The sequence below is a fragment of the Martes martes genome, assembly GCF_963455335.1.
Source record: "Martes martes genome assembly, chromosome: 4".
Classification (NCBI taxonomy): domain Eukaryota; kingdom Metazoa; phylum Chordata; class Mammalia; order Carnivora; family Mustelidae; genus Martes; species Martes martes.
This window is the reverse complement of record NC_137891.1, coordinates 16,439,499-16,462,652: the sequence shown is the minus strand read 5'-3', so window position 1 is coordinate 16,462,652 and position 23,154 is coordinate 16,439,499. Positions and strand designations below refer to the sequence as shown.

The following is a 23,154-nucleotide window of genomic DNA, read 5'->3' as shown; positions in this document are numbered from 1 at the left end:
GTGGCTACTTAATTTTATCTGAGTGCCGCTCTTTGGGGCCCACTAGCCGCCTCCAGAGCAGGGGGAGGCCTTGAACTGAAGGAGCTGGGAACGTGCGGGAACAGTGAGGTCACGTTCCGATGTGGCTTCCTCTTCGAGAGCTCCCTTTGCTTTTCTCCCTGAGCCCCTCTTCACAGGCACTTAGGCCGTCCTGTGTCTCCCATGTCTCTGTGTCCCTGTTTGGGAGGAAATATTAGCATAGAGCTTGAGACCTGACAGCCGCGGTTTCTGTCGGTCCCCTTTCCTGAGAGCCAGGGTGGCAGAATGAAGGTGGCGGGTAATCAGTATGTAGAATAATTCGGACTGCCTCTTTGTTTTGCTGGCACTGACCACGAGGTTTAGGAGAGATAATAGGGGGAGGGTTTTTTCCCCCCTTTACCAACTTTAAGTTGTGTCCAGGCGTTTGCTGCTCTTTGCTTTCTGTTCTTACACCATTGGGTGTAGGTCCTGGGTTGAAAGTGGGCCCTTTCCCCACGGTAGACAGTTGGTTTCTTATTGTAGTAACAGATGGGCATTGGAAGAAGCTGGATGCTGAGGTTAACTGTGCTGCTGGTTGGGTCTCGTAGGAGCAAAGATGACTGAGCGGTCACAGTCTTTGTTGGTGGTGTGCGTCTCAGATGTGTGTTGATGGAAGCGTGACACATCAGGCCCCTCTCTCGGGGCACGAATCTGGGATGAGGTGTGAGGCGTGGAGAGGCAGGAACCGGGAGCTCTGAAAGCGGTGTTCCCTGCGTAGCTTTCACAGAGCGCAAGTTGCAGGGCAGATGTTTGGGATTCAGGACTGCTGTGGGAAACCCAGACCGAAGGGCTGATCTTCAGTGACTCTGTTGGGCCCAGGTGGCCAGTAGCACAGGGCGGCCTGCATGCTTTAGGTCACACACTCTCATCTCAGTGCTCTGGGCAACAATTATGATTATCCTGTTTGGCTCTCGTAATATGTATTTATTCACGTTTTTATCTAAGGATATTTTTCATTTAGAATTTTTAATTGTTTTCTTTTTGAAAGGACATTATGAACAGTGAGAAGAGTTATGATTCATTGCCCAACTTTACTGCCGCTGACTGTAAGTATGTCATGACGCTGAAGGTAACGATTAGTCTGTCGTTGTGCATGCATGCTGTTGTCTGTGTCGTCATGTGTGTTTTTAACCTGAAACATTTGAAGCACGGGAACAGCAAGCAGCAGTGTTGGTAGGGAATTTCATCAAGTGATGCAAGTCAAGTATAAGGTTTAGTCTCAATGCCTAGGGGAGGAATATCTTAGAGGGTAAAATGAGAAAAAGCCTGTATTTCTAGAAAATGAATTCTTTCTGATACTTGGGCTGTGTTGTGTTCCACATGGGGGAAGAAAATTTAAAATTGGTACATGATAGTTTCGCAGCATGATACCCAGTTGTTACTAATATGATTTGCTTTATTATGCTTACTTTAAGGAAGTATATATTTGACATGTGACACCGTTCTCTTGTGTAAGGAGAAACTTTTGCTGAGAACTACACTTTGACTTCCTGATATTGGAAGGGTTTCTGCTTTTTAAAGATTTTCCATGTGACACTGTCAGAGGTGTCAGCTCGAGTTCATCTTTCCCAGTTTGGTTTTCTTTTGTATTTTGTTTGAAGAATTTCTTTTAATTTGATATTGATTGTTAATCAGTCATCAGAGATGAACAAAAGCTAAGGGTTTTTTCCTAAAAGACCTGGGTGTACTGATATTTTAAGATACATTAAGTGTTTTTAAAATAAAGGCTCTTAATTTCAGGTCTAAGGCTTCTTGGCATAGGAAGAAATCAGTACATTGATCTGATGAATCAGTGTCGATCGTCAAAAGTAAGTTAGTTGTTTCCTTCCCTTTCTCATTTCATCCCTGTTATCACACATTCTGATTGCTTTAAGTAGTAGAAATAATGAATTGAAATTTCTTTAATCAAGAAAAAATGCTTCATACAAAATACCAAAACAACTCCTCCATATTTTCTAGGTTATGCTTATGCAATTATTGAATTAAAATGTTTAAGGAATAAAATATTTATTTTTAAAAATTAATTTTTGCTCTGCTGGTCTTTTTACTTGCTCATTCCTCTCCCAGCATGATGGGTGAAGTAAGGACACGTTCTCCAAATTCATTTTTACCTCCTGGATTTCCTTTGAGTTTCTGGATTTAGATCCCAACTTGATGATTAGTGTTTTGAAGTAATTTAGTTTGAAATAATTGAAGAATGACTTTCTCTATAGTGTATTTCTCTCTAGTATATCTAAAATTCTTCAGATTTTAAAGCAGGAGGATTTAAAAAGATTTATTAGCCTGTGAGGGACAGTCTTATACTGTGATCAGTAAAAAAGAAGGTAGGGATTTCAGGCTGATCGCAAATTCTCAAATGTTTGTACCATTGAAGAAATTTTTCAGAAGGAAAACGGCTCGTGATCTTCTACCAGTGAAGCCGGTGGAGATTGCCATAGAGGCGTGGTGGGTGGTACAGGCTGGATATATCACAGAAGATGACATAAAGGTAGATCCCTTTGGAATTAAACATTGGATTTTTATTTTTTAAATTATAACTTTTAATCATAGCTCTGATTTTTCTAAAAAGAAACACTATTTGGTTTTCCTGAAGAAAATTAAGTATAAGTTCAAAGTTGTAAATTACCGTAATAGGCTAGAATATTAGTGGTTTTCAAAGACACTCTTTAGTAATGAGGGGGGTGCACCTGGGTGGCTCCATCGGTTAAGCGTCCAGCTCTTGATTTCTGCTCAGGTCGTGATCTCGGGGTCATGCGATCGAACCCCACATCAGGCTCCACGCTCAGCACAGAGCCTGCTTGAGATCCTCTCTCCCTCTGCCCCCTCCCCGCTTACATGTGTGTGCATGCGTGTTCTCTCTCTTTCAAATCAGTAAATTTTTAAAAATCCAATAATGAGGGAAACTTGACTTGGTTCGTGTTCAGTATTCTGGGGACTTGGATTAGACAGAAGCTTCATCTCAGGTGATGTGATGCTGCAACTAGCTGCCATGATAGCAGCCGGCGCTTCCCGAGCACTTGTGCGCACTAGAGGCACGGGGCTCTCTTCCCAGCACCTTTTGTATTGTCTCATTAGATGCTCTTAACAGCCCCCCAGGTGTGTCTTCCTTGTACACCATTTCACATATGAGGGGAGTGAGCACAGAGACATGAAGTAATGGTTCAAGTCACCGTGGGGGTGAAGGTGCAGGATTTTACCTCAGCCACTTTGCTGTGGGAGTGGTGCTCCTCGTTGCTCTGCTGAAGTGTCCTCGGGAAGAGGGAGGTGCTTTGATGGGGGGGCGGGGAGGGCCCGGATCAAGGGGAGAGATGTTCCCAGTGGTCAGACCACGTTGCAGATGAGCCTGTGCCTGGTACAAGAAATGCTGATTTGGAGGAAAAGGGGCAGGGCCACGGACCAGAGGGCCTAGAGACCAGGTCATGCCTCTGTGTGGTTGAAGGAATGAAAGTGAGTGTGGGGGCTTTTTTTTAGTTTGCATTTTATTTTACTTCAGAAGACGGATTAAATCTCATGAGCGGAACAGTGTAAGAACTTCCTAACAGCTGTTAGACTGTCCTAAGATAGTGAACTTCCTGTCACTGATAAATCCCCGTGAAGTCTGAATAAACTTCCGATCTGAGAGGTTCAGAGTCAGCAAATGGGTCTGATTCCCATTCAGAGATGATGATTAAATATTGGTATTTATTAGGTAACACTTAATACTTAACAGCAAATATTGGTACTTATAATTACTTTGTCCTCCATTCTGTTGGTAGCATATTACGGCACCTTAATTGACGGTTATGTACATAGCTTTTTCCTTTGAATTCTAGAGTGATAAAAGAAAAAGTATGTGGTACATTTAGCTAATGACACATAATAATCATAATCATGTATAATATATAAAATGTAATAATACATAATCACGTATAATAATCATAATCGTAATAATCATTGGATTTAAACATGATTTCAGGAGACTTATGAATTACTTTGGATGGAACTTAATTGAAAATATTTTGCTCTTCTTAGATATGCACTTTGCCTGAGAAATGCGCTATTGATAAGATCATTGATGCGGGCCCTCAGCTCTCTGGATCACTTGATTACAATGTAGTACATAGTAAGTGGTTAGTAGAAACGGTCTTTTGTCAACATAAAAACTTGTTCTAAACCACCAACAATTAATAGAAATTTTTATCAGTTAGACACACATGGTACTCTTTCCTAAGGCATGTTATTGTTTGAAGTGTGACTTTGGTCCATTGTTTCCCTGCGTGGCTTTCATTCAGTTATTCACATACACTAGAAATTTATACAGATGAGTTGTAAGGATATTTCTGTAGTTCGGAGCATATGAAGAAAACAGATTTGAAAACTTAAATTCTTTTCCTCTTCTGTTTACTTTTTTTCTCCTTCACCTAGCATTCAGTTGTAAGGATCTTTATAGAAAATCAGGAATCTGTTTTGTTTTGTTTTAAATTTATTGTGGTTTAGTGTTCCACCTAAAACAAATACTTTTGCTTCCGTAGGCTTATATAACAAAGGATTTATTTATCTGGATGTCCCAATATCTGATGACAGTTGTATAGCAGGTAAGTATGTGCTTGTGTTTTCCCCTGTTTTTCAATGGTTACTAGGTCCTGGGCATTGCGTACATCACATCCTTCATCCTAACAGATTAGGCACATACCATTCTGAGATCTACAATAATAGAATTTCTCAGAGGAAGACATTTCTCCTTTGTTACATGGTAACACATTGCAGTGTGTTTTACTTAAATTCCTTGTTTTTATCTTCACATTGTTGTACACGCAATGTTAAAATAATGGAAATCTGAAATAAATTTCTCACATCCCAGATCAACTCAATGATTTTACAGATTTATATCCTTTTAGTCTTTGTTCAATGCATAACCGGTTTTATAGATGTTCAGTCCTGTCATCTGATACTTTTACTCTGTGTGCCTGTCACACTTTTTGTGTCACTATTGTCTTTCTTGTCTTTATCTACCCCTCCCTTCCTCCTTCATCCATTCCCAAGTTAAACCGCTATTAAAGCTCTTGTGTATTTTCTGGTGGATGTATCAGTGTATTAACCTGCTGCTGGTTATTGAGGTTACTTAGTTTTCTTGCTATAGTAGTGATGTGGTTAACATCCTCGAACACAGTGGAGCTTTTCTCCTCCAGGTTAGATTTCTAACACTGTATTTAGGTTATATGTTACAGGTATGTTTTCCAGCACATCTTTCAGCTATTGTTCTGGTTTGTTGGTATCTTTCCTCATACTAAGATATTTAATGTTTGTGTAATCAAATATAAAATCTCAAAAATTGCCAGGGAATGACTTTGCTACTAACTATTGAGCGATGATAGGGGCTTATGACAAGAATACTCCCTTGTATCTGTGTTGAATCCAGACAGGTTATCATGCTGTCATGTGTCCTGACCTTTATTTGTGTTAGCATGCATCAATGGTTCTTTAAGAATGGATTTTGAACCATGTGCATACATGAATTCTATTTTCAGTTTGGAAAGACAGCCAAAAAGCAATGAAATACTAATTCTGCTTTATAGAATTGCTGCTGTAACAAATAAAATACTAGTTTTACAGTTTGAAATGTTTTGACAAGGGAATGATTTCTGGAGGACGGGGCTGGTAGTGGTTTCCTGTCACTGTGGGAAAATAGGAAAGCATTATGCGTTATTCTCGTCTTTACTCTCATCAGTAAACTAATGTTGACTCATTTGAGAATCACCTAAAAAGATTGGTTTTTGATTAGTTCATTTCAGTCCCTGTTGGCTGAGTGTTTGAACACTGACTCACATTATCACTAAGTGCGTCTGCAAGGTGTGCTCCGAGAAGGGCCAAGTAGATGGCTGCGCCATTACAGAGATGTGTTATGCCAGGCTTTTCTTAGGATCTAGCAAGTTCTGGTGGTACAGACAGACTCATGCTCTTATAAGTGCTGAATATATCCTCCTCGTCGCCATGGAACATGGGATGTTCCCTAATTTGGAATAACCTATGAAAGGAAAGCAGTTTGACAAGAGGGAGGCCATCAAATTTAGCACAAGACGCCGAAGTTGATTTCAGAGAAAGCATTTCATTTGTGTTTCAACAAAACAAGCAGTATGATGGTGGAACAAATAAACTGGAACAAATAAAGAGAATAGTTGCGAAGGGGTCTGTTGTTAAAACATACTTAGTCCATCATCAGACTGTATACTTGCTCGGTTTATGGCTCCTCTTTCATTTACGCTTTCTAGATTTCTGTTATGCTTGATAGAATACTTTTAAGGTATATATAGAAATAGTCTAAAAATTCTTAAAAACTTTTGTCATACAAATCCAAACCTGTAGCTGGAACTTACTTTTGTATTTGATGTGAAATAAGGGCCCAAGTTGGTTTTCTTCTATTCGGAAAACTGGTAACATTTGGATAAATACTAGGACGATTTTTTCAGTAAGCCATGACCACTGAGTAGAAGTGTAACTTTTGTCATACATTGAATTCCCTTCTGCATTGGATCTAATTCTGATACCCTTTTTTCTTCACTTATTTATTTTGATTTTTGTACTGTACTGTTTCACTACAGTGACTTAAAGTAACCTTTAACAGTAATTATGGCTGGGCCTTCCTTGTGAGTTTTGTTTTATTTTGTTTTTCTTAATAACTTCTTTTCTTGGCTATTTCTGGGTATTTTTTTCTTTATATTTATTTATTTTTATTAACATGTTTAAAATTTTTATTTTGTCATTTTTTAATTGAGTTATAATTGACATCTGCCATGTTAGTTTCAGGTATCAACTGTAGTGTTGATGATTTTGTATGTTTTGGGAAATGAGCCCCACAAGTCTAGTTAATAACATCCATCACCACACAGAGTTACCAGAAAATTTTTTTCTTATGATGAGAACTTTTAAGAGCTACTCTTTTTTTTAAAAGATTTTATTTATTTATTTGACAGAGAGAGATCACAAGAGGCAGAGAGGCAGGCAGAGAGAGAGGGGAGCAGGCTCCCCGCTGAGCAGAGAGCCCCATGCGGGACTCGATCCCAGGACCCTGGGATCATGACCTGAGCCGAAGGCAGAGGCTTTAACCCACTGAGCCACCCAGGTGCCCCTACTCTTTTTTTTTTTTTTTAAGATTTTATTTATTTATTTGACAGAGAGAGAGAGATCACAAGTAGGCAGATAGGCAGAAAGAGGGGGAAGCAGGCTCCCTGCTGAGCAGAGAGCCTGATGCAGGGCTCCATTCCAGGACCCTGAGTTCGTGACCTGAGCCGAAGGCAGATGCTAAACCTACTGAGCCACCCAGGCACCCCAAGATCTACTCTTTTAACCATTTTTAGATATGCAGTATGGTATTACTAACTAGTTGCTATGCTATAAGTTACATCCCTAGGACTTACTTAGTTTATAATTCAAAGTTTGTACCTTTTTACTCCTTTTACACCCCTCCCCCCCACTTCTGGCAACTACCAGCCTTGGTCCCTGTATATGTGAGCTTGTCCCCCTTCCCCAACATATTTTTGAGTAGGCAGTAGTTAAGATACGAAATTCTAAATTTATAAAAGAGTATAAAAACATCTGCCTCTGACCCCTGTGTCTGGCCACCCAGTTTCTCTCTCAGGGGCCACTGTTAAGTTTCTTGCTTATCTTCCCAAAAGTGTGCTCAGCACATAGACATGTATGTATATGTCCTTTTTCTATGGCTTTAGTTTTACCCAGATGGTGTGTTGTAGTTAGTACTCTGTTTTTTTAACTTAGTATGTATTGGGAGACTCTGCAGTATCTCGTCATGTAGAGTTACATTGTTCTTTTTGTCTAGATGTAAATTGTATATTTTTAACCTCTTAAGTGTCTTGATTTTTCTTTTCTACAATACAGTGGTATAGTGTCGAATGTCTTGGGAGGTTAAGAGGATTAGATGAAATTGTGTACTATAGTCTGGCGCTTAACATGTGCTCAATAAACGTTTGTTGTTATTCACACAATTGATAGTGTAGGAAAAGAATGAATGATATGAATGTGAGGTTTCTAAAATACTTCTAAAGAGAAACCTGTGATCCTTAAAAGTACTTGGATGATGGGAACCATAGGTAACACTAAATTAGAAAGTGACATGAGCCAGATCTGGAAAGTGAATAATCTGGCCTGAAATGTACAGTGTGATTTTTTTCGCAGTGCCTTCATTTTGACCAATTTTGTCTGATTTCTCTTTGTTAGGAATAACTTAGGTTTTGGGTGTAGGTAGATGGTATTAGAGTCAGGGGACACAGGGATACTCAGACCCTTTGTTGGCCTAGGCACTCTTCCTTCCCAGGGTGCACATTTAGGGTGCGTTTTAGGGAATGGTAAAGGAACCCATAGTACCTCTTCATTGTCAGCTGGGCAGAGTGCCCTAGTAAATTGGATTAGAGCGTCTGGACCAAAGAGATGGAGAGAAATGAGCGTGAGTACACCTTTGGGTGGCTGCCTCCTGTGCTAAAGAAGGTCTTGCCCTTCTGAGGCCACTGAGGAGGACACAGACTAGTGATTGCTGGTAAAAGTGGCGGTCCTGCAGATAAATTTCCTTTCTTCTCAGGATGGAGCGGGGATGATGGGAGAAAGGCAGTCAGTATTCTCCGTTCACCTGGTCTTTGTATAGCACACCTGGTCTCCTGCTTTTCTGCTTTAGCCCAGTCACCCCTGCTGTCTGTAAGGCATGAAAACACACCCATTGTAGCCTTCCCCATTCGGAAGCAGCCTCAGTCCCCTTGTCTTTCTACCCAGTTCATGTCCTCTAGCACTTCCTCTGCCTCAGTAATGCTGACAGTTCCCTGGGGTTACTCTTTGTAGAATTTGTGCTCTACTATCAGTCCTTAGTATAGATGGGGTTGTAGATGGCCTTAACTTTGGGGGTTTTAGAAAACTTGCTGTGGAGTAGATAAAATAAATAAAAAACTGAATTTAGTCCCTAAGGGAGAGGTTTCCCTTTTTGAATTGGTATTTGCATATGCTTTCTTGTTTTATAAAATTAAATCACTGATAAAAGTCTATTTTGTTTTAGTTCCTCCTCTTGAAGGTTTTGTAATGAATCGGGTGCAAGGGGATTATTTTGAAACTCTACTCTATAAGATATTTGTTTCCATAGACGAGCATACTAATGTTGCAGAGGTAAGTATGACAATGTCTTATGAACGAACTTAAGCTCAAAATTATAAAATACATTTGTGTAAAGGAGATAAAGTTATTTAATGATAAGGTTAAAATGTTTTCAGAATCAATATGCATGGGTCGGACATAGACCATTAGTATACTTAAGTTACAATTCTTAAGTTACTTTCTGTATATACATAATAACTTTAGTAAATAATATAATTTGGCAAATAACTTAATATAATTCTTGGTAAAAGGATTGCAGACTATTGATTGATGTAAGCATTTTCTTATTTTAAAAGAGACTAAAGAGGAAGGAACCTTCCATCGTTATGGTCACTATCTGGATTCGTGCTACTTAGACATAAGGAAAGAAGGAAGTTCTGATTTCAGAATTAATATATTGAGTCTTTTAATTATTCATAATTTAAAATTTTGCTGATTATGGTTCACTTGTTTATTACAACTGCGTAAAATTGATAATTCTAGGAGTGTAAATAATTTTTTTGTTTTTATTTTCTAGCTTGCAAATGTCCTTGAAATAGACTTATCCTTGGTTAAGGTATATAATTTTTATACTTTTTCTTTATAAAAACTGAATGGCTTTTATTATAAACTTTTGTCTTGATAAGCTACTGAGAAATAGACACAGTGAGATTCTTACTGGCTGTGCAGGGGAGTGAGGACAGTAAAGGGGGGTACCTGCAAAGATCGAAAAGACCAAGGTAAGGGCGCTGAAGCAGTATTCCACGCTGGGGAGTGAAAGCCTGCACTCACACTCCTGTGCGTGCAGGAAGCTGCCGGAGCAGCGTAAAAAGCACCCTCTGCTGCTGCTGCGTCCTAAAGAGCGCCAGGCCAGAGAATTGGAAGCACTCTCTCTTCTACATCTGTGAACACCTTAGGGAAAGAGCAGGCCTACTGAAAAATGTTTTTTTCTTGTGGCATAAAAGTGTTTGGGGATCACTGTGTCAGAGTCGATGACAATACTTTCTCTCTACAAATAGTCTGAAGTCTGGTTTATTTTAAATGCTAACTTCTTTATGTTCTTTCAGAATGCTGTTTCAATGTATTGCCGATTGGGCTTTGCCCATAAGAAGGGACAAGTAATAAATTTGGATCAGCTTCATTCATCGTGGAGGAATGTTCCATCCGTAAACAGATTAAAGTAATTCATTTATTCAGTCTGAGATACTAGAGTTTCCTTTTGAAAAAAACATTGCTCTGTGTATAAAAATTTTACTTATCAACCTGTCCATTGAGGTGAACGCTGCCTGTTAGTGGTATTTAATCTTTTGTGTGATAAATGGTTTTTAGAATCTGATGAGAACAAGAACGCTTTCCCCAGAGAAAACTACATACGTTATTTTACAAACAGCTGTGAAGAGTTCTCACACTCCCTGGAGCCTGCCCGTGGGTCTTGGTTAAGAACCATTGCTGTGTGTGGGCAGAGCATTTTGGGGCTACGTCTCTGTTTGGGGCTTGAACATAAGACGGGACTGGGTGGGTATTCGTAATTTGAGTGCTGACTTCAGTAGCTGTTTTTATATAAGCTATGATGTACATGATTTGTAAAACGTGGCTGGATTCTTCATTCATAGAAGTACCTTAGACCCACAGAAGATGCTGCTGTCGTGGGATGGTGGGGAAAGCAGGAGTCCCGCACAGGAAGTTTCATCAGCTACCGACACGGACACCAATAGTCAAGAAGATCCAGGTTAGCAGTCCCTCAGGGTATTGAGATGCCAGGCGTCTATGCAGACACTCACAGAATGAACTAGGCTTTGATCTTGGTTACTGATCATTTGATGTGCAGTCTTCGAGTCCTTAACCATATGCTGGGCATTGAATATGGTACCTTGCTTCTGAGAATAAGTCTAGGGAGAGAGAAGGTGGTGTAATCACAAAAACCTCAACTGTGTGAGAAGTGTTTTGGTGCTTGTGGGGAGCAAAGAGAAAGAGCTTTCTTGTCTAGAGATTTGGGAAGCCTTCATGGAGGAGATGATAATTGGGCTAAGAACGAGTAAGAGCTTGCCAGCTGGTGAGTGAGGGAAGGCCTCAGCATGGGCTAAGCACAAAGGGAGGCAAAGAAAGCATAGTGTGTGAGGCGCTGCACGTGGTTTTATGTTGGGGCGGGGGGAGAGGAGCACAGCATAGCCTTATTCTTACCCCAGGCTCTTTCCCGAGCCAGGTGACTTGTCTGAAGAGGTCAGGCTAGCTAGTCTTAAGTGTTCTGACAGTTATCAAGTCTTGGTATATTACTGGCTTTCGAGAAACACCACAAAAGTGAGTACTTAAAAGTTTTTTTTTTTTTTTTTAAACATTCTCTGGTTGGAGATAGATAGGATTGGGCCACTTAGGACTGACTACAAAATTACTTATAGTTAGTTACATACTTTTGAATTTTTTTTTTAAAGATTTTATTTATTTATTAGAGAGAGAGAGCGCGCGTGAGCGCGTGCACAGGCAGACAGAGTGGCAAGCAGAGGCAGAGGGTGAAGCAGGCTCCCCGCCAAGCAAGGAGCCCGATGTGGGACTCCATCCCAGGACGCTGGGATCATGACCTGAGCCAAAGGCAGCTGCTTAACCCACTGAGCCACCCAGGCGTCCCCATACTTTTGAATTTTTAAATCAAGTTGAATTGCAGTTCTTTCTCATTCCAAATGGTAGGCAAAGAATAATTTTAAATCACTCGATTTTAAATCATAATGATTTTTTTTTTTGTTCCAGCGGACACAGCCAGTGTAAGCAGTTTGAGTTTATCTACAGGATATACAAAGCGCATTGCTTTTCTGTTTGACTCAACTCTTACTGCCTTTTTAATGATGGGAAATCTTTCACCAGTAAGTCAAGTTCTTGTTTAAATGTGACAGTGTTTAAAGATTAGATGTAAAATAGTTCATGCTTTGAGATCTTTTTTTTAAGTACTGGGTTTATTCCTGAAGACACAAAATGCCAACTGTCTTGTTTTATATTCCCTGGAGGAGCGTCGTAACTTTTTAGTGACGGTCAGCCTCACACCTCATCACCTTTGGTTATATTGGAAAGCAAAATAGAAATATGAGATGTTCTGTTTCATTTTAAAAAGAGAAAATTAGAACTTCTTCATAATAGACTTGTATAAGGTTTTAAGATCCATTTTAGTTTTTTTGTTTTTGTTTCTCTACGCCAGAACTTGAAAAGCCATGCAGTCACAATGTTCGAAGTTGGTAAACTCTCAGATGAGTCTCTGGACAGCTTTCTTATAGAACTAGAAAAGGTAAGTCTGGATTGCTCATTATGGGATCTCAGGGCCTTTGGTACCGTTCCTTGCTTGATACCAATTGTGTCGATTTTTGATGTATTCTTGCTCGTTCCTGCCTCATTCCCCACCTTAATGCTGTAACAGTCATTTACACTTAAAAATACTGAGTGGATGAGTGGATTTTGTGATTTTCAAAGTGGTTTGTGGACCTTATCTCTCACTTAGCGTGATTTGGTTTAATGAAATGTGGTGTAGGAGAGCACCTGGGTGGCTCAGTTAAGCATCTGCCTTTGGTACATAATCCTGGGGTTCTGGGATTGAGTCCCACATTGGGCTCCTTGCTTTTTGCCTCTGCCTGCCACCCCCCAGCTTGTGCTCTCTCTCGCTAGCTCTATGTCAAATAAAATCTTAAAAAAAAAAAATGAAATTGGGTATAGAAATAGTCAATGTAAGTTTTTAAATTACATTTTTCTAAAATAGCCTTTGTTTTTGTTTTTGTTTTTTTTTCCTTTGATATGACTGTCTAAGATCTCCTCTTCAGCAGTTTTATTTAAAGTTTTTCTTCCTCTTGTCTTAAATCTGGAGCAGCGTCCACTGGCACCATATTTATGTCCACTCTCACTAGTCCCGTTAGCACCTTGAAGACTTCAGCCGTAGCTGCTCTTAGGCAACTCTTACCCTCCATGAAAATAGCCCTATTTGTCCTTAGCTCTGAATCTCGATTGCCCTTTCCTGGTTTTTCCATTCCCTGGGTTTTTTATTTTTGTCTTTTTTTGTTTGTTTTTTTGTTATCTGTTTATGCTAATAGTTTGTGTGCTGAGTCTCCTCCTTCACTAATAATTTTGGTACTTTTTGTGCTTCAGTGATGAGCTCTGTATATTAAATGTTTTACTTAGAGGATTTTTGATGATTCCATTAGTTTCTTTATATTTTTAAAAAAATGACATTTTTTTCACTCTTCTGTCTCCATAGGATTTTTAGTTTGATAGTGCAGAATTATATTTGAGATAATCCTCTGCAATTAATTGGTCTTTCATTTTTACCTTATACATCCATTATTCCCTCAATGCTTTTAGTATCATGTTAATCCTATTTCTAATATATGTGTATCACTTTTTACCAATACATTTTTTATTTTCTAAGATACTTTTTTTAAAAAGATTTTATTTATTTGATAGAGAGAGATCACAAGTAGGCAGAGCAGCAGGCAGAGAGAGAGGGGGAAGCAGGCTCCCTGCTGAGCAGAGAGCCCAATGCGGGTCTCGATCCCAGGACCCTGAGATCATGACCTGAGCCGAAGGCAGGGGCTCAACCCACTGAGCCACCCAGGCGCCCCTGTTTTCTAAGACATTTTAAGTTCTCTTTTCCTGATTTTTATTTTTCTCACCTCAAGTAGTCTTTTATCACGTGTAGCAATTTAGAAGATCACTTTATTTTTTATATATCTGTATCGTTTTATGCCACCTAGCCATTCTTGGGAAGGCCTTTTAGTCTGAAGTTTAGTCATTAAAAATAGTTTCTTAGCTATTTTTTAGGAAGCCTCGTCCTGATTAAGCTTAGTTGATTAATTTTTTTTAAGATTTTATTTATTTGAGAAAGAGTGAGCGAGTGAGAGAGAGAGAGAGAACATGAACAGGGGGGAGGGGCAGAAGGAGAGGGGGAAGCAGGCTCCCCTCAAAGCAGGGAGCCTGACTCAGGACTCGATCCCAGGACCCTGGGGTCATGACCTGAGCTGAAGGCCAACACTTAACTGAGCCACCCAGGCGCCCCAGTTGATCTTATTTTTGAATGCCAATCTAATTTAGTCATTCCTCTTGTAGACCTGTCCTTTTGTCCATTTCCTGTGTTGTTTCTGGGATGCATGTATTTTTACATGTTAAAGAAGCACCTGACTCAGTGTCAGAAGAGCATGCGTTAAAACGTAAGGCCAGTGAGCACAGGGGTTTTGTGCACTATTCTGTCCCTACATCCTAGATGGATCATACCTAGCATATCCTAGGGACTTGGTGAATCCTTTTCGAATGAATTTAAGCTGTATATTCAGTAGTGTGGAAAACAGCGATGTTGAATCTCATTCTCCATTGTCCCTTGCAGCCAGTGATGCAGAACGGGGGACATAGTGACAAGAATTAGAACTGGATTGGAGTACTTTCTGGATGAAGCAGAAAATAGATCCTAGCTTTTTTTTTTTTTTTTTTTTTAAAGACCCTATTTGAATCGTACGTCGGAGATAAAACATATATAATAGAATAATTTAGCATTATTTGGTTGCTTCATATTGCTAGTTTTACTTGTTAGGATAATTTCTGTCATCTTCAAAGATGTATTCAAATGGAAACTCAACCGAGATTTTAGTTAAGTTTTGTCTCAGTATTGCCTGGGCAAATTTTTGATTTACTGATTCTTAATAATGTTCTAATGTCTGTACTATATGGTTATTGTATATTAGGATGAATGGTTTGAGAGTGATATTGCAAAATTTATTTTCTTGGTTTAGGTTCAGAGCACTGGTGAAGGAGAAGCTCAGAGATACTTTGATCATGCACTCACTCTGAGAAACACAATATTGTTTCTGCGTCATAATAAAGATCTAGTTGCGCAAACTGCACAGCCAGACCAACCGAATTATGGTATGATAAATGTACTTGATTTTGAAGACATGACCCCATGGAACTTCTTTCTAAGAAATTAAACAGGTCATGCTCACTTATTTAATCATTGCTTAATGCATTTAGTGTAGACGGCATGTCGAATTTGCAACTAGAGGCTTGTTTTGTGACTTCCTTTGCTTGTCAGCTCTTTCTTATTTTACTTTTTCTCTTTTCTCCTGTGCCACTGACATTTGTAGTATCTCAATGTGCTTAGTACCTACAAAAATGGTTGGAGCGTTAACTTGTTTAAGTGGCTGGATGGCATGTAGAACAGGCCTCAGGTTGAGGGGTGAACAAAGCCAAAATGTAGTGAATTAGGAAGCATACTATTTCCTGAAGGAAAGATCCCATTGTAGGAAAGGAATAAGCAGGAGTTCCCGATTGAAGTGCTGTTGTAATACTAACGTATTTTACTTAAAAAATTACAAAAGAGAACAGAGAACCTTGTTAAAGAGTAAAAGAAAGAAGGCAGTGGCAGTTCTAATCTGTGACGAACCCTAATGTGGCTCTTGCCCTGGTGTGCACCCTCGAGTGTGGGATAGGTGGGGGGGTGGGGAGGGGTTCCCAGACTGTGGTTGAATGGATAGTAGGTCCTAGGAGGGCATTGCCACCCGGGAATGCATGTTTTTAAAAAGACGGCATGGCTTGGGCCAGGGAAGAGCATTAGGATCCTGTCCTCGCTCATTCAGGGGAGCTGCATCTCGAAACTCCGTGAATTCTTAGCACCTCAAGAACATTGAATTTCACACGTTTCTTTCATTTACTAAAAAGTTCTGTTTTTCTGGCCAGGAACCAGTGGTTTCTGAGTCATACCCAGTTTCATTCTACTTTCACCAGCACCTGACTTCGTTTTCAGCTCAATTTGAGCATTTAAGAACAGAATCAATTGTCACTTTACAAAAGTGGTCATGGAGATGAGGACAGAGACGCTGGGTAGTTGAGCTGAGTGAAGCTGGACACGCTCAGATCCTGGTGACTGGCTTCTGCAGCTTTAGCATGTCAGGGTCAGAGTTCTGCTTTAGCAGAATTAGGACTGTTTTCATGCCGGGTTTCTTTCTGAGATTATTCATAAATAGTTGCGACTCAATATTAAGTCACCAAGTGCCAAGAGGCCAGAGTACTTATTCATAGGCATTCTTTAATGGTAACCATTTTTTGGGCTACCACGTAGATCATGTGACCTGAGCAATGAGCAACATAATCTTGAAGATGTCTTTATATGTAAAAATCCTGAAATTACTAGGACTTTTTAGGGACTTAGGGAGATAATGGATTAGAATATTTGAAATACTCTATCATAGCCATCTTGAGATATACCATCCTTTCCTGCACATCATAGTGTCCGGGAATGTTAGTGCTGGTGACCAGACAAGTGTAACTCATTTTATAGGTAAAGAAATTAGCTTGTTTTGGTCAAATATTCTGCCCATTTGGCCTGTATGTTTAGTCAGTGGAAGAGATGGGACTTAAGTCCATGTTTCTTGAAAAAAAAATTTTTTTTTTGCCCTATCCCGTTTATTATCTTCTCTTGAAGATTTATTCCTAAACAATCTGTTGCTTAGTAGTCTGGACTAAACTTTGTTTTTCACCATGAATGGTCTATGTACCAGAAAGTTAAGTTGAACGAAAAACCTAAACCTTATCTGTATGAAAGTAGTTAAGTATTATTGTAACTCGTGAGGTTGGTTTGATAGTGGACTGTTTTTGGTACCAGATAGAGGGTTCATTGTTTAGTCTTTCCTCACTAAGATTTTTTATCTGACATTTTTTCACTCATAACTGATTTCTCAGTTTTACTAAATTTGTTCTTGATTTCTTGTATGTAGTCAAGCATAAACTTCTTTAGTCTTTTTTTTTAAGGTTTTATTTATTTATTTGAGAAAGAGAGAAAGAGCAAGAGCAAGCAGGGGGCGGGGCAGAGGGAGAAGCAGACTCCCCACTGAGCAGAGAGCCTGATGCGGGGCTGGAGCCCAGGACCTGGGGATCATGACCTGAGCCAAAGGCAGACGCTTAACCATCTGAGCCGCCCAGGGACCCTTTCTCTAGTCTTTATAGAACTTTGCCCCTTCTCTCCTTTTCCTAAGCCACCTGCTTAGCTCTCGTTTTCCTTCAAAATGAACCTCCCATCTGGCTCCAGCCAGATCTGTCTTCTCACCCTCCCTCTCCCACCTTGTTTGCTGGCTGTGTGCAACAGATGCTCTTCCTGATGGCTATGACTTGCTCTCCTCCATTAGCAACATTTTATTTGAAAATACCTCAAATTTACAAAAAAGTTTTAAGAATTTAAGAATAGTATAATTACTTTGAACCCAGAATTTGGGAGTAAGTTGCGTACCGTGATCTTTCTCCACAAAATTATTCAGGGGACGTTTCTTAAGAATAGGGCTAGTCCCTGACATCATCTTCGGAAGGTTAATATTGCTACAGTAACCTGCCATTCGTATTCCATTTTAACAGTTGACCCAGTAATGTCCTTAATAACATTTTTCCCCCTCAAATGCAGGATTAGTTTAAGATCCAATACTACATTAAATTGTCATGTCTCCTTTATCTCCTTTATTCTGGAACAAGTCTGTAACCTTTTTAGGTCCTGTACGACATTCTTATCTTTTTAAGAATATAGTCTCTTTTTGTTAGTTTTACTAGAAAGTTCCTCACGTTGGGTGTGTGGGATGTTTTGTTGTGATTAGGTTCAGGTCATGCACTAAAGTCCAGAGTATTACCTAAGTAACGTCATGTTCTTCTAAGGGTATGACATCCGGAGGCATGGGATTCCCGTCCGCCCCCATTGTGATACTAGTTTTGATCACCCAGTTAATGTGTTTTTGATTATTCTACTACGTAGTTAAGTATTCTCCCCTCCCGCAGCGACTCAGTAATCTGTGGGCAGGTTCTCTGAGACCCCGCACATCACCTGCTGCTTGTCAGTATCTCCCCCGGATGGAGCGTCCAGTGGTGGTCCTGCCTGAACCATTCTTGCCTGTGATGGTTGTAAATTGATCATTTTTTTCCAACTCCAGTTCTTTCGGTAACAGTTGGGACTGAGCATTTTTTTATATTCTCAGTATGGATTGATGAATTCCTGTTTTTTTCAATGGCTTATAATTAGTCACTGTTCTCTCTCAATTACTTGTGTGCTATGGTTGTCTCCAGTTTTGCCAGTAGGATTCCTTTCAAGCTGCCTCCAGTTTCCTCGTGCCGTGCCTCCATCTTTTAAAAAAATTTTTACGTTTGGGGCAGTTCTTTACTTTCTGGCAAAACAGTGTTCTCTTGTACTTCTGTCCCAGTCTTGGAATCAGCCTTTTCTCCCAGGAGCCTGGTTTCTTTTATTAGAACATGGTATTCAAGAGCAAAGTCCTGGTACTAGTTGTGCCAAGTGCTTCTGGGCCCTTCCAGCAGGCCATATGTTTTTTGGTTCATTCTTGCTTAAGGGGGAGATGAGCTAACTTGGTCTCCTGGCATTTCTTTCAGCCTTATCTATCTTTTTAAGAGAATGAATAGGACTGGAATTTTCTGAAAGGGTTCTAGAATGGGAACACTGAAAATCTGTTACATGCCGAGGGACTTCCTGCTTTATGGACCAGCGGTCTTGGGCCCATATTGTTAATGAGAACTCTCGTTCCTGTACCAAATTCAGCACTTGGCCAGGAAACTCGTTGCAGAAATTGGAAATTGGGGGACGCCAGGCCACAGCTTTTTTGTGGCCTGTATGTCTTCATAATATGCCACCTCCCGGGAACAGCTGGAGATGGAGAGGAAGTGAGGTAGAGCAAACACATATTTCTGATATAAAAGGGAGTAGCCTCACAAAACCCCAGTAGATGGTTATCTTTCTAGATCAGGGAATAAAGACCGTTAGCTTTAAATCCTAAAGGGTCTTCGTGGTTTCTGAGGGAATTTGGCACTCTTAATAGAGATACTCTGTCTATTGGAAGGATGTTTAACCACCAGGACAGTTAGCGGTATTTTGCCTTAGACTTTGCTGTTCTACCTTGTCGGTCTTTCATCCTACCTGTATGCTTGCTCGTCATCCAGGTTTTCCTCTGGATCTCTTACGCTGTGAGAGCCTTCTTGGCTTGGACCCTGCAACGTGCAGCCGAGTTCTAAACAAAAATTACACACTGCTCGTGTCCATGGCTCCTCTCACCAATGAAATCCGGCCTGTGAGCAGCTGTACCCCTCAGGTAAAGAGCCTCTTGGAGCAAGGCGAGTGGTGTCATTTCACCCTTCCCTGTGGTGACTTGAAGAAGAGGTTTACTGGTTTGATCATGTTATTTCTCAGTTTGCAGATGCCACATACTAAAATCAGTAACTCAGCAGTTTTGTATTTTATGCTGTTGTAAAATGTTCAGTTTATGAGATAGAGTTGGTATGTTTTATTCATGTTTTATCTAGTGACTTGGGACACATTGACGTTTTCTTGATGAAGGCAGTGTTTTACTTTATTACTGTTTTTTTTTTAAAGATTTTATTTATTTGACAGAGAGAGAGATCACAAGTAGGCAGAGAAGCAGGCAGAGAAAGAGGAGGAAGCAGGCTCCCTGCTGAGCAGAGAGCCCGATGCGGGGCTCAATCCCAGGACCCTGGGACACCATGACCTGAGCCGAAGGCAGAGCCTTTAACCCACTGAGCCACGCAGGCACCCCTTATTACTGTTTTTTAAAGATTTTATTTTTTTATTTGAGGGAGAGCATGAGTATGAGTGGGGAGAGGAGCAGGAGGAGAGAGAGAATCTCCAGCAGACTCTGCACCGAATATAGAGCTTAACACGGGGCTCAATCTCAGATCCTGAGATCCTGACCCGAGCTGAAACCAAGAGTCAGACACTCAACCAACGGAGCCACTCGGGCGCCACGTTGATGACTGCAGCATTTTAAAGGGAATGTTCTAGATGCTCTATGAAGGAAGCCTGGATTGCCTGCAGGGATGAAGTCAATTTAATTAGGAAAAATAAAGTGTCTTAGAAGTGGAGCTACGATTGCTAAATAAACCGGAAAGGAAAGACTGTGCTTGAAAGCCGGAACTCTGGGTATCTCACAATTGACTTATGAACATTACTGCTCTCTTTTTAAACATAAATCGGTTGTGTATTTGTATGCTTAGCAAGGACATTGTGGCCTGTACTGTTTTCAGAGAGTGGGGATCATGTTGCTGTTCTTAGTGCTACATCCTGCCTGGTCCCCTAGATGTGCGAGGTTAATGGTGTAGAAGAAAGGAAGGGATCCTGGTACAAAGTTGATATTTATATGCTCTTCTAGCTGCCTTAGTGAGCATATCTCCCGCACCCCCAAATGTGTCCTCTATCCAGTAGGAGCAGTTATAGGTTGGCATTTACCAACTTTTAAAACAATAATTCTTTGTGTGCTCCCCCTGCAACTCTATATACATACTTTCTCCCATTCTGTGACATGACTTCTAGGCCTAGTAGAAATCCATGAACTGAATGAATGATAAGATGGATGGGAGGTTCGGTAGCTCCTTTTGTGAGAAATCACATGTGATTAATGACAGTAACTGGCACTTTGAAATAGAGCTTATTAGATGATAGGTGCTGTTTTAAACCTTTTGGAACAATCTTACAGTGTCTTTACAAAGTAGATATTTTATCGCCGCATTACAGAAGAGCAAAGTGAGGTATTGAGAGTCGAAGTGAGCTTCTTAAGATGATATAGCTTAGGGGACAAAGCCAAGATTCAAACCTTGGTGTTCTGCTCCAGAGTCCATTCTCCCAGTTGTGTAAGACATGCTTTCTCAGTTCTAGGATAAGATTGAAACTGTTTGAATGGAGCATTTGAAGTTTATTTTCATAGGAATAATAGCAGTTAACATCTATATGAGGCATTACCTATTTGCAAGACCATCCTTGGTCCCTTGTGAGATTTGTCTGCTTTCATTAAGTATTACAACTTTATCTTCCCTGTTTTGTGATTCCAGCATATTGGACCAGCTATCCCAGAAGTCAGTTCTGTCTGGTTTAAACTGTACATTTACTACATCACTGGGCAAGGACCACCATCTCTTCTACTGTCCAAAGGTACAAGACTTCGAAAACTGCCAGATATATTCCAGGTACGTTGTGCGAAGTGTGTCTCTTTTTTTTTTTTTTTTCTTTATTTGTGAGAAGGGTAGAAATTGGTAAGCAGTATTTTAATGACTTTGAATTTTTGTGTTTTTTTTTCCATTTCTGAACACCATTTTATTCATCTTTTATTCATTTTTTTTTCCCATAGGGTTATGATCGATTACTCATAACATCGTGGGGCCATGATCCTGGGGTAGTTCCTACGTCAAATGTGCTCACAATGTTGAATGATGCCTTGACTCATTCGGCAGTTTTGATTCAGGTACCGTTGCTTTATTTGAAACAACCAATTTTGGATTTTGACTTGGAAGATATAAGTTGTCTAGCTTTCTACCGAGCGGCAGTCGGATGTCAGTAATTTGAGATTTGTAAAGCTGAAATGTAAGGGATCAGATGAGGGTTTTCGTGGTGGCCTTCGTCTGGCAGTGTGGGAATCGCAGAAACAACATGGATTTTGGAGTGAGACCCAGCTTTGAATTCCAGCTTCCTCTTTTGCTACCCGTGTGGCTGTATTTACAGTAGTTGTGTTGAGCTAGAATTCACATAGCGTACAATCCACCGATTGACATCGTACAACTCCGTGGTTTTTAGTTGTAGGCCCACGTGTCCACAGCCTTCCCCATGCTCATTTTAGAACATTTCCATCACCTCAGGAAAGAACCCTTGAATGCTTAGTTCTCCCTCCCTTATTCCCCAGCCCTAAACAGCACCTTACTATCTCTCTAGAATGCTTATTCTGGGCATTTCACATACATGGAGTCACGTAATATGTGGTGTTTTGTCACCGACCTCTTCTACTTTGCAGAATACTTTTGAGGTTTACCACGTAGCATGTATCCGTCCATCATGAATCAGTACTACATTCCTTTTTATGGCCAAAGAAGAGTCCCTTGTGTGAATAGCATTTTGTTTTTCCGCCTATTGCTGATGGACATTTGGGTTTCCACCTTTCGGCTGTTAGGAATAATGGTAATCACTGCTACACATGGTCATTTATGGGTTTTTGTGTGGCCGTGTTGTCATTTCTCTTTGGTATGTGTCTAGGAGTGGAACTGCTGGGTCGTATGGTAATTCTGTGTGCAGCTGTTTAAGGATCTTCCAGACTGTTTTCCAGAGTGGCTGCACCATTTTACATTCCCACCAGCACTCGGTATTATCTGACTTGTTTTATTATAACCCTCCTAGGGTATGAAGCGGTATCTCACTGTGGTTTTGATTTGTATTTTCCCGATGCCTAACAATGGTGAGCCTCTTTTCTTGCGCTAATGAGCTGTGTGACGTTTTGAAGATACTTCTCTTATACTTAGTTTCCCACCTGTAGAATGGGCATGACAATATTTACTGTATAACAACAAAAAGTAATAGTAGCAGCTAATGAGGGGATAATCAATTTATAGCCCTAGGATTATTGAATGAAATAGGACTGTGTGTGAAGTGTGCAGCACGCTTCCTGCTTCAGAGTAGGTTCTCAATAAAGATTTCATTAATTTATTTAACTAACAATCGTATGTGCCATATTCTGTGCCAGTTAATGTGGCTATACAAATAAGACATAGTGCCTGAGTTCAAGGGATTTAAGTCTGATGGGAAATGTTGCCTAAGCAGTCCATTTCAGTTCTTTCCTGAGTGCTGAATAGGATTATATAAGGTGCACGCATTAGAGTAGTACCCAATTCAGCCTTGAGGCAAGGAGAAGGGCTTGGGGGACACTCATCAGAGACGGTGAGACTCAGGCTGAGTATAGAAGGATGATACAGAAGAGAGCCTGGCCAGGCACAGGGCTTAGCAGGAATAAATCTCTGGGCAGAGATTTTTTTTTTCTTTTTCTCCACTGCTGATTCCCTAGTACCTAGAAGAGCACCTGGCTCAGAATAGTTTCTTCTGAGTGTTTTGATGTACACTCCAGGCAGGCCCTGGAGTGTAGTGTACCTTGATTGTTTTGCTACAGAGCTTGCACTGTACCCTCTAGGTTGATGGCAGCCAGTAAAGGGTACTGGGCA

At 40.3% G+C, this 23,154-nt stretch overlaps 1 protein-coding gene across 2 annotated transcripts in view; it reads left to right on the top strand.

Annotated features, from left to right (window-relative positions):
- FAM91A1 (family with sequence similarity 91 member A1) overlaps window positions 1-23,154 on the top strand; it is a 44,305-nt gene that overhangs the window by 7,086 nt on the left and 14,065 nt on the right. For both annotated transcript variants that reach the window (XM_080803169.1, XM_080803170.1), the window contains exons 4-18: window positions 1,046-1,103; window positions 1,798-1,865; window positions 2,432-2,545; window positions 4,069-4,159; window positions 4,569-4,631; window positions 9,092-9,198; window positions 9,704-9,742; window positions 10,233-10,345; window positions 10,779-10,894; window positions 11,908-12,020; window positions 12,350-12,436; window positions 14,919-15,051; window positions 19,108-19,256; window positions 21,007-21,141; window positions 21,303-21,416. In XM_080803169.1, coding sequence (XP_080659295.1) covers window positions 1,046-1,103; window positions 1,798-1,865; window positions 2,432-2,545; window positions 4,069-4,159; window positions 4,569-4,631; window positions 9,092-9,198; window positions 9,704-9,742; window positions 10,233-10,345; window positions 10,779-10,894; window positions 11,908-12,020; window positions 12,350-12,436; window positions 14,919-15,051; window positions 19,108-19,256; window positions 21,007-21,141; window positions 21,303-21,416 — 1,500 coding nt within the window. The remainder of the gene's footprint in view (window positions 1-1,045; window positions 1,104-1,797; window positions 1,866-2,431; window positions 2,546-4,068; window positions 4,160-4,568; window positions 4,632-9,091; window positions 9,199-9,703; window positions 9,743-10,232; window positions 10,346-10,778; window positions 10,895-11,907; window positions 12,021-12,349; window positions 12,437-14,918; window positions 15,052-19,107; window positions 19,257-21,006; window positions 21,142-21,302; window positions 21,417-23,154) is intronic.